Raw genomic sequence first — 10,863 nt, 5'->3', positions numbered from 1 at the left:
TCTATTGTGTGGGGGGGGGGGGCGGGGGGTGTTGTGGTACTGCCACCCTTCTGCGGCGCTGCTGGCAGCAGCGCTGCCTTCAGCGCTAGGCATCTAGAGAGCGGTGGCTGTTGGTTGGGAGCCCACCTCTGAAGGCAGTGCCACCACAAGGACAGAAGTAAGGGTGGTAATACCATACTTCTGCGCTGCTGCCTGCAGAGCTGGGCCCTCAGTCAGCCTCTGCCACTCTCCGGCCACCCAGCTCTGAAGGAAGCAGCGCAGAAGTAAGGATGGCCTGGGATGGTATTGTCACCCTTACTTCTGTGCTGCTGCTGGGGGGACGCTGCCTTCACAGCTGGGTGCCCGGCCAAGAGCCACCATTCTCCGACTGCCCAGCTCTGAAGGCAGCACAGAAGTGAGAGTGGCAGTGTCACAACGCCACCCTAAAATAACCTTGTGACACCCCCCTGCAACTCCCTTTTGGATCAGGACCCCCAATTTGAGAAACACTGGACTCCTCCATGAAATCTGAATAGTATAGGGTAAAAGCACACAGAAGACCAGATTTCACAGGGGGAAACCAGATTTCATGGTCCGTGACACATTTTTCATGGCCATGAATTTGGTAGGGCCCTATATATAGGCACTGTCTGAGCTGTGTCAGTACTCGCTTCTTGGCAATCCTTCCATATCAATCTGTTGCTACAAAACAAACCACTAACCTTTTGGTTTTGTAACTAAACCTGTTTCTTTTGGCATCTTGCATTAATTGTTAGTTCCAGAATTCTATATTGTGATATCACGTTAACTTTTAGGGTTTAACATCTTTTTCAAATTTAAAACAGAATACCAAGTTAAGACGCTTATCATTTGTGCATTTTCTTCCTGAGTAATAGACAAATGTTCCTCTTTTGAGACAGATTCTTAGTATAATCCAGATTTAGGGTAATCTCTTCTGTGAATATTGCCTTGATCACTGCGGCTAGTAATATCTACTTTGTAATGAGGTGGGAGTTGATATTTTGGAGGCTGGAAAGGCGGTAGAGACTGAGGCAGTCTTGAGGCAACAAAAGTTACATTGGGCCTGCAAGGTTGCTGTTGGGAAGAAGGTGGCACGGGTATCCATAAATGTGGCGAGGGTGAAACCTCCCGTTGAAGTACAGGCGCTTTGCGGGGTTTCAGCATGTCCATTTCCAAGTCAACGTAGTCAAATAAGGGTCTTCCCTGAAAAGTCATAGACCGTGATTCAAGAATATTCCTGTGATATTTACAACGGTGGGCAACAATTATCAGAGCCACCATGATGGCTGCACATAAGCTAATTAGCAAGACATTTCTAATCCAGGAATTGCTCTCTTCATTATATGTAGGGAAGGTACTGTTTAAAGTCAAGGATCCATTAAATGGCTTTGTAGTGGGCAAGCAGATTCCTCCATATGAAACATTCTCAACTATGTCAATTTTGTATTCTGGCAACATTGCCTCAGCAAAGTATGGGTTGACATTCCCATCAGGTACTCTTAGTTTATTCAGCACTTCCTGGATTTCATCTTTTGAGCACAGGCTCAGTGATCTGTTGGTGCTTGTACACAGAGACCTATTGTACCATGAGATTACAGTGGACCCAGGTCTGAGGGCAGTCAGTGTGATGCTCTTAAGACTTCTGGAGTTTAAATATTTAAAAAGCTTGTCAAGGAATAAACCAACCCTTTCTCTCTCTCTCAAGAATGAGTGGTAACTATTTTTCATTCTGATGGTATAAATATGGCATGGAATGCTGGTGGGCCTCAAAAGCTCAATGATGAGAGGTTCCCAAACAGTCAGACCCCCTGAATCTGTGGCAGATAGTACAAACTCCTGAGGTGAATATTGAAAATCAATACTGAGTGGATAGCCATACATGGCTTGGAGAGACGCATTAAACTGAAGCCAGCTTTCTGGCCCTGATGGTGAGCCGTCGACTGGGTTTATTCCAAGGGTCAACTGAGTTGAGTTGCCATCTTCCTGATCATAAAATGTGTCAGCGGGTACTGAAAAATGGAACTTGCATCCAATTGTTGCTGTTATGAATTTAATGGAGTTAACAACTTTAGGGAAAGTGTTTGTTTGACCTACAAAGGATGAAATAATGGGGAGGGAAAGTTACAAGAAACAAACAGCCTGGCTGACAGTGAATGATGATAAAGAAACCATGTAAAACTTAGGGCAACTAAGTAGTTTCATAGATTTTTTTTATCTGGGGTAAGTATGCCCCTACCACCTCTCCAGTGCATCCCTTGACCCATCCTTTCTTGAGCACCACAAATGACTCTTTCTTATGAAATAGGTAACTTCTACCACATGCAAAATGATGCTTGTACCTATGCTGAAGATAGCTTGAAGTCCCTTCAGTCATTTCCCCTCTTATTGATTCATCAGGAAGCTATAGCGTTGCACTTGGGTTTCTATAATATCTGTAACAACTACCTTCCCCTTAACTAGGAGGGTCACTTAATCTTACATGGCAAGGTATGATTCAACCTCAAATATCTTCTTAGATGAAGAATGGCTCATGTCCATTAAAGCAATATCAATTTCTGAAAGATCTGGGCATCACATACAGCCTTCATTAAAGATCCCAGACTTGAACTACTTTTCATTGCTTTGAGTCTTCTCTAATTGCTTCTTATTGGTTTCAAGTTTGACTTTTTTTGGTCTACATTCTTTGTTTCCTTTACACTAATGACAGTAGTTCCTCAGATTTTCAACAGGAAAAGAACTATTTCACTTTTTTTAATCTGCGTTACATTGGGTGGCTATACAGGCTAACAACCACCTTGCAGGGCCTTTTGAACTTCCCTTCTGGGTTATATGTCCTTGGTGGTTCTCTTTTGGTCAGCAACATAGGGACCAACAACAACTGGAGGCTTTCACTGAGGAAAGGACTTACCTCATTTATGGGTTGATTTGACTGATGCTATAACTTTGATCTGTAATGACACTGAAATTTTGTCGGTAGTATACTTCAGCTAGAATTTTGCATGTGTGTTTTGCCATGTATTTGCATGTAATTTTAAAACCACATCTCTCTCTCTCTCCCCCTCTCTCTCCATATATATACATATATAATATAAAATAATTATATGTAGTATATAAATTACTGTTACTTTCTAGTCAATATTACTACCTGGCTACTACAATAAAATGTGTTTGTGTATGAAAGGTTTAATAGAGTATTGCCACAGTATGCTTTGCAGTGATACCTACATAAGGGATCATCACCAATATGAAGCCCCATTTCTGCAACCATTTTACTCCCATGGTTTCCAGTGCAATTTTGTTTGACCTTTAAGACATTGCCTCTACTAGGTAACCAATTTTGGCTGTTCTCACATGTGACTGCTTAGGATAGGTTTCATTTAAATACAATTATGTGACTTCAATATTGTATGCAAGTAGAAGCTATAGCTATAGTGGGGTACCTAGGGCATGTTTTAGGTGGGATTCTTGTGGATTTGGGCATTTATCAGTGCCAGGGTTAGGCATAAAAAAATCAGTGAGTTATGAGCAGAAAGGCCATGAGGTGCTTCCAAGTGGTGGGTACAAATGGGAGAAGGGAAGAGGAGGTGGAAAACTGTGTAACACTCCAAGAGGGCAGGGAAGGAAATGGAGATAATATTCCCTTTTCTCCAGCAGTGCAAGTAGGGCACTATGGTTCGGTATGCCGTACCAGCAAGATATTTATAGCTGGTACGACGTACTGGAAAGAGGAGCAGCAGAACATGGAGCCGTTGGGCGGCCCCACACCTGCAACTCCTCCGGTGCAGCTGTACCGCCTCCAGCCCTTCCATGCAGGGTCTCCTCCATCTGTACAGCAGCCACACCGCATGACAGGACTGAGGGTAGTACAGCTGTGCTGGAGGAGCTGCGGGCCTAGGGCCGCCCGGTGGCCCCATGTTCTGCTCCTTTCCCCGCTGCGGTTCCTGGGAGAATCCTATGGGGACGGGGCTTGGGTGGTACAGCCACCGGAGGAGCTACTGGCATTCTGCTCCTTTCCCACTGCAGTTCCCTGGGAACCGCAGCAGGGAAATGAGCAGAACATGGAGCCACCAGGTGGCCCCATGCAGGCAGCTCCTCTGGGGCGGCTGTACCGCCCCTAGCCCTACCCCCAGCCTTGTCCTCCAGCGGGACTGCTGTACAGATGGAGGAGACCCTGCGTGGGGAAGAGTCAGAGATTAGATCAGAGGGGCAAGAGATTTTAAATTCCATGGTGGAGCATGAAGAAGTAGGAAGGAGATGTCTGAATTCTGGAAAGTGCAGGGAGGCAGAGAGATCTTGCAAGACTAGAAAACTATGTTCCAACTTCTGACTATGGCTGACATTAGAAGGGAGGAACCACTCTGCATTTGGGAGAGACTGAAGTTTGTTATGCTTGTGCTTTCCAAAGTAATTGTGTATATTACCTGGAGTTATGTCCTGAAGCACCTGTGACACAGAAAACAGAGGAGGAACCCATGCAACGTGTGTAGATTGCAGTGATTCATATGTGGAGAATGGCAAGCTGCTTGTATCTTGGTAGACCAATGAAGATGACATCTGTACCAGCTCTGTGAAAATGAAATGATTAATATTTATTACCGTATTAGATGAGATATTCTGGCTTTAAAAAAAAATTGTTTTAATAAGTTCCAGTTTTAGTAACACAGATAAGACTTTTTTTAGACACGTGATTACAAAAAAAAAAAATAGAGTGGAAAAAGTGTGTGTGTGAGAGGTAGACACCAGAGAAGAATGGAATGTGAATTTCCCCATTTATGAGTGGCATCTACCCGATTCTGCCATTGATTCATTGTGTGGTCTTGGTCAAGTTACTTAACCTCTCCATCTTGATTTCCCATCCTTAAAATGCGGGTGATGCCAGGTGGCAACAGTGATGTTAAGAATCAAATAATTAGTTAACATTGAATGTGTATAGCCTTTAGATGTGAGGCATTAATTAATTTTATTATGCAGTGAGTTGATATTAAAGATCCCTTTGGTCTCAAGTTGAAAATACGTATAGCCAAGTGTTCAATGGGAAGAGGGTAATGGAAGATTTTCTTGACTCCGGAGCACGTCTCCTCCCCCGCCCCCCCATAAAAACTACTGACTGAACCAGGCACCAGGATGACTGCTATCATTGGATTAGAAAGATACTTTTGAAAAGCACCGAATGGCATGTCCTTTCAAACATATTGGCGGAAAAATCTCCCTAGGGTTGTGTTGCTCCCCTGTGGCCTTTGATAAATGACTGAACACTGGCAGCCTCAACAGTTAGAACTACAAATTTTCACTCCTAGTGCATCAAAATAGGGACGGAGCTTTACAAAAACCCTTTTGTGAAGGGCAGTTACTGGGTGGTACATTGAAAATGGCCAGACTGGCATAGGCACACAATTCATTCCAAAATCTATAACTATTTTGACAACCAAAATGCTTCACTTAATTTTTCTAGTATTTAAGATCTGCCACAATTACCACTTGTAGTTTTTTTTTTACAGACAAATGATTATCCACAAAGGAAGCTGCATGAGCAAGCTTCTTCAAATGGCCTCAGAAATGTACCACCTCAAGACCCAAGGTATAGAAGAGTCTGAGTCCATTCAATTGCTATTCCCTCTCCTCAGGTTGCTACAGTTAGGTGTTTTGATGGTGGATGTGGGCTTATGTCCGCTAGTATCAGGAAAGAATCCACCAACCCCCTTCACATTAGTCAACATTTCCATAAATACCATGAATGACAAGACACAAACCTTAAATGTACCTTGTGCATTGTTGTACAGATGAGAAGTAGCATTAAATATAGTTCTCACAGATATTTCTGCAGTGTAGGATGGGATGGTTGACATTTTAGTCAACTCCAGGGTAAACACTGTGACGTTTGGCAAAATCATTCTGGTTCCAAGAGATTTGTCTGAATTTAAATCCTTTGTGCCACTAGGTAAAGCACTGGGGAAATGATTTTGTGTTCTGAGCTTGCTGCTGTCATAAGAAGTAAATATCTTTGTTGGTCTGGACAGCTCAGAGCTGTCAAAGCCAGCAAAATCTGTAGGCAGAGTAAGCAATGGAGCATTATCAGGATAGGACTGCGCTGTCAGACTTGTTTCATGAGAAGGTCCAGCATCACTGGGGAAAGTGCTACTTAAAATAGAAGAATCCAATATTGAGGTAACATAGCTTAAGTTGGATTCTCTATCCCAAATCAATGTGTCCATATGGATTATAGAAGGAACTGAGGTTTCTTCTTCAGTAAATGGAAGTCTGTCTGTCTGTGGGATAGTCATAAAAGAATTAGACATGTATTCATAGCCATTAAATAGCTCTTGACTCAGATGGCTACCACCTGACAAAAGTAGGAACATGTCATCAATGGGAGGTGTAAAACCAAATAACGTAGTCAGTTGCACTGAAGTCAATATGGATGTTGAAGACAGCTTTTCTGGAGAGATGATTGCACTAGATGGTATTCCAAATTCAGGAAAATGGGGATAACCAAAGATGCCATCCTCCTGACGGCTATAAACCGATGTCATTAATATTTCTTCTGGAAAATGTGTTTGAGGTGCTGTCTTAACAAAAGATACTTCTGGAGAGATTAGAGGCCATTCATAATGTGTTTCTGTCATTAAAGTGTAAATGGGTCTTGAAAATTGGCCTTTACCAGTTGGCTCAGTGATGTCAAAAGAAAGGACTGATAGAAAATGATGCCTTGATGGCTCTGATTTGCCAGACTGCAAGAATGCATCCAACTCTTGCACGTGAGATTGTGGTTGCTCTAAGAAGAGTGGCATACTGGAAACTGTATTCTGCAGCCCCTTAAATTCTGTTGAAAGAGAGGTTGCTGTAATTATCAAAGAAGGTGAAAGTTCAGGAAAAGTAAAAGCAGAAAGGTCTTGAAAAATAGTCCTAGACATTGGTCTTTTACTCAGAAAGTTCTGTGATGGGCCCATTTCTAAGGCTTCTAAACTCACTTGGCTTGTTACAAAAAGTGGAATGAGATCAATGTAACTGGTGACAGCTGTGCTTGCTTTGTGGAAGGAAAACCAAGTCTGAATAGGTGATACCACAGTGTCTGTGTGTAAGTAAACAAGTGAATTTGGTGGCAAAGTAGTGAAGACCTCTTCTCCAGTTGGTTTCGCCATGATTTCAGTCATTTTCAGTGTAGGTGTTGGTGTAACCATTAACTGTCTGCGTTGTCTTCCTGAACGTTTTCTTTCAAATCCTTCTCTTTTAATTATTCTCCAGCCTGCAATTTCATATCCTAAGAGCTGTGAGAGATGGTGTGAATCAACATTGTGTCTTAGAACTTGAATTAATTCATAGAGCATTGCAAAAACTCCACATCCAACGGGCCAATAGAGTCCTATGTAATGGCTTTCCATGAAGCTGACGTGTCTAATATCTTCAGCCAGTATTGTTAGGTTCCTTCCTCTTCTGTGTATCAAACCCTGATATGGATTTAGGGCCAATGAGGTGGGATCCAGATGGAGATATTCTGCCATGGTGCATACCAGAGAGAGACGTTGTTGAACATCCAGCAATTCAGCCGCAGCATGGATGATGATCTCGGCAGAGGTGAGAGAGCTGTCCCTTGTACATCTTTCAGAACTGATACTGAAAGTCCAAAACCGTAGACAGTAAAACTCCTTTTATCTGACCCCCTTTTATGTGAAAAAGCCTAAATTCAAACAACAGGAAATGTCCCCTGACATACATCAATTACATGAGAAAACTCTACCTTTTAGCCAAGCTCCCTCTTATCTGAATAAATGTCAGGTCCCCATTCCATTCAGGCAGTATTTGTATATAATTACAGTTGTTTTATATTTAGCTTCATGATCCCCTATTCTGATCTCACAATAAACAGTTTATCAACCATATTTGTCCTCCCCCCCCCCCCCTCCCCAGGTCAGAACAGGTCCTGGCTCCTTTCTGGTCCTACAACAATGTGGTACTCATTTAGTCACCATTTCCTCTCCTCCCTCCCTTCCCTTCCCTTCCGCCCCCCCGCCCCCGTATTTGCTGTTTGTTTATCTGTAGGTTAGGAAATGAAAATCTGACAAGTATTTCTTCCCTTCCCACCTCTTAGCTCTCCACCCTGGTGTTGACTTTTTTAGACACTCCTCACCCCATATGTTCCTCTTAGACCCCAGCTTCCTTGATGATTACAGCCCCCAATCCAGTGCCCACTAAAGTCAATGGAAAGACTCCTTTAACTTCAGTGGGTACTAACTCTGGCCCTGTGTCTGCCTCCTTCCATTCAACCCACACTTCCTCACCCTTTTCTTCAGCTTCATGTTTCCTTAATAAACAAATCCTGCATCAGGTAGATGCAACCACATTTTTTTGGTGCTTTTGGCCAAATGCATTCGTAACTTGCTGACATTAAGGATACTCACATATTGCGCTTGGGCGTGTGACTTAAGCCAGTCTTCTTTTCTGGGATCAGAATGCTGTCCTGAACATGAAGGGTGAAATTTACATTGGCTCTTGGTGTTTTCTGAACACACCCATCTTCATGGGCGGCTACATTCAAGTGGTATTCTCCATTCTCCTCATTCACTGGCAGTCCTTGCAGTGTACTTGTGTTAGGATTGAACTCCAACCATTTTGGCAAATCTGCACCATTAGCCAACGTAATCTATTCCATAATAAGACAGAAGATATACTGAGTTCTAGGAGCAGCACATGGACATCACTATTGTAGCTGAAAATTATACAACAAAAGCTTTGTGCAGAAAAGACTAAGCTAGTCAACAGAATCAGCTGCAGATGTTCTTAAACACAGTTGTAAGCTATCAATAGGGTTTTATTTAATGGCAATTGGTTTTTTTGTCATTTTGCTTTGCAACTTTTTATTAAGGCAAAGTTACAATAAAATGTTAACATACTACATCATTTATTGCTTATTCAGGATCAGCTTAATAGTCAAAAAAACTGGCTAAAGATTCTGTTTTGCTGGCTGGGGAGTCCTCCTCCTGTAAGTACAGTAAAAAGGGTAACCAGATTTCTAAAAACCTGTCCTCCTCTTGGCCTATCCCTTGCATACGTTCTTGGTGTGAAAGCTTTTCCATTACAAGGAGAGTCCATATTTTATTATGCCACAGTTCCCTTGGAAGAGAAGTCACGTTTTTGCAGTAGTGTGCAAGACGAAGTCTTGTTGCTAACAATAAAAAATAAATTTGTCTTTCTGTCTAAAATGTAGATATTGGAGCATTAAATGAGCAGGTCAGGAGATCTCTGGAAAAGCTGATGTTATTAATGTTTTTGAGACGGCAGTCAGCAGCCATGTTTGACATTAAAGACTATTTAGTGCCTAAAATGGGTTTTGGGTGTTTCTTTACTATATAATTAATTTAATTGTTATGCTGAAATCGAAGTTAGGTTTTAAAATAGTCTTATTAAAAACCCCTCTCTATGTAGGTACTCCTGAGCTGTATTGTAATTAACTAGACATTATTGCAAAAATCTCGAGTAAATAATGTATTATACAGAGAAGTGTATTTAACTCAGTATTACCTTGTACTGGGTTATCTTTCCCTGAAAGGCAAATGGTGGTACTGGGTAGTAAAATACTTTCCCAATAAAGGCTATTGTGTCTGGGATGCCTCGAAGGATCTGGATCTCCTCACATTTGTTGTTTGATTCCTTGGCAACCGCAGCAGGCATGATTCCTGAGAGAGATACCAGTGCAAGAAGCAGTAGTGTTGGTAAAACTCGCCTCTCCAGGGGCAGATGAGACCCAGAGACAAGAAGCCTGTCATCCGTACCAATGTGTATCCTCAAGGCATCCATTCTCACATTGTATGTATGTGCCTCTGAGGTAACCAGAGGCTGCTGCTTCATTGCATTTCAGAGCTGTAGGAGGGAAGAAAAAAAACACATTTACAGTTAGTCTGCGGCTGCTTGTGAGGAAGCAGAGAGATTTAAAGCTTCCTAAGACTTAAATTGTGTTAATTAGAACCCACTTGTTTAATTCTAGGTGAGCAATAACCAAAATGATTGATTGGTTTACAGACTTCGAGCCACCTTTAAAAAGCCACAATACTCACTGTTACTGCTCAGCTCAGCTCAAAAATCTTTACTGAAAACACCATAGAGCCACAAACGGCCCCTTATGCTTTTTAACATGGTTTCCTTTAGACACAACGGTGCTCCCATTTCTGCCTCTGTCATGAGAAAAGACCACCTGGTCTCTAGGAGGTGAAATGCTAGACTAGGGCCTCCTGAGGGGGGCCTTCAACATATGGCTTAGAGAAGTGCCTGGGAAACTGCAGTGTAGTAACCTGACCTGGCAGCCTTTTTTTTTTTTAATGGTAGGAGAGGGAAAGGCATTATTACAGGACCAGAGGCAGTTCAAGGGTTAGCATGTTGGTCCAGTTTCATCCCTGATGTCACCCCATTGAGGTTACTGGAGTAGCAGTGGAAATAAATCAATTGTTTTGAGGTACCTTTTTTTCACTGGGGATAAAACTACTACAAGTAACACACAGCATAAAATAGTTCCTGCTGATGCAGATTACCCGGCTAAGGTGGCACTGTCAATGGGTGTAAAAGATGTGCTTTACTTGTCCAGAGAGAGTTACAGTATGTTTGGTCTGTACTGGTGGCCAGGCAAAAAGCATATTAAAAAAATGGGTACAGGCACCATTCTTAAATGGTGTTTACAATGGTCTGTTAATGCTGTTTTCTCCTCACTGTAGATGAGATCTTTAGAATACTGCTGTGGATGGAAACATTGGTTAAGATCCTATCAGGGCTGACTCAGTCTTTCATCCTTTTAGTAAGTTAAGTAGTTGATTGTGTGGATTGGATGAAGGCTTACAAACTAAGATGTTGTCCCCTCTGCACAGGCATTCTTGCGTC

General features: G+C 42.3%; 2 protein-coding genes across 2 annotated transcripts; both read right to left on the bottom strand.

The window, feature by feature from the left end:
• LOC128830476 (uncharacterized) lies at positions 1–7,482 on the bottom strand. Its single transcript, XM_054016310.1, has 3 exons — positions 5,762–7,482; positions 4,422–4,565; positions 1–2,090 (listed from the first exon to the last, which is right to left on the bottom strand). The coding sequence occupies exons 1-3, from the start codon at positions 7,377–7,379 to the stop codon at positions 904–906; spliced, it is 2,949 nt and encodes a 982-aa protein (XP_053872285.1). The 5' UTR covers positions 7,380–7,482; the 3' UTR covers positions 1–903.
• LOC128830922 (dystroglycan 1-like) lies at positions 7,402–10,135 on the bottom strand. The gene is made up of 5 exons (XM_054016891.1): positions 10,050–10,135; positions 9,517–9,855; positions 8,397–8,638; positions 7,509–7,611; positions 7,402–7,431 (listed from the first exon to the last, which is right to left on the bottom strand). The coding sequence occupies exons 2-5, from the start codon at positions 9,841–9,843 to the stop codon at positions 7,402–7,404; spliced, it is 702 nt and encodes a 233-aa protein (XP_053872866.1). The 5' UTR covers positions 9,844–9,855; positions 10,050–10,135.
• Positions 10,136–10,863: the final 728 nt, after the last annotated feature.

The sequence above is a fragment of the Malaclemys terrapin genome, chromosome 1 (genome assembly GCF_027887155.1).
Source record: "Malaclemys terrapin pileata isolate rMalTer1 chromosome 1, rMalTer1.hap1, whole genome shotgun sequence".
In the NCBI taxonomy this organism is placed as follows: Eukaryota; Metazoa; Chordata; order Testudines; family Emydidae; genus Malaclemys; species Malaclemys terrapin.
Note: the sequence above shows the minus strand (reverse complement) of the source record. Positions and strands in the feature narration are given on the sequence as shown.

Excerpts from the sequence above, each read along its gene's own strand:
- LOC128830922 (XM_054016891.1), bottom strand. The coding sequence starts at position 9,843 with ATGAAGCAGCAGCCTCTGGTTACCTCAGAGGCACATACATACAATGTG. Across the intron at positions 7,612-8,396 it reads CACACGCCCAAGCGCAATAT|TATCAGTTCTGAAAGATGTA; the intron begins GTGAGTATCCTT and ends TTGGACTTTCAG. Across the intron at positions 7,432-7,508 it reads TTCAACAACGTCTCTCTCTG|AAGAGGAAGGAACCTAACAA; the intron begins GTATGCACCATG and ends TTTGATACACAG.
- LOC128830476 (XM_054016310.1), bottom strand. The coding sequence starts at position 7,379 with ATGGAAAGCCATTACATAGGACTCTATTGGCCCGTTGGATGTGGAGTT. Across the intron at positions 4,566-5,761 it reads TCTGTACAACAATGCACAAG|AGCTGGTACAGATGTCATCT; the intron begins GTACATTTAAGG and ends TCATTTTCACAG. Across the intron at positions 2,091-4,421 it reads GCTTCAGGACATAACTCCAG|GTCAAACAAACACTTTCCCT; the intron begins GTAATATACACA and ends CATCCTTTGTAG.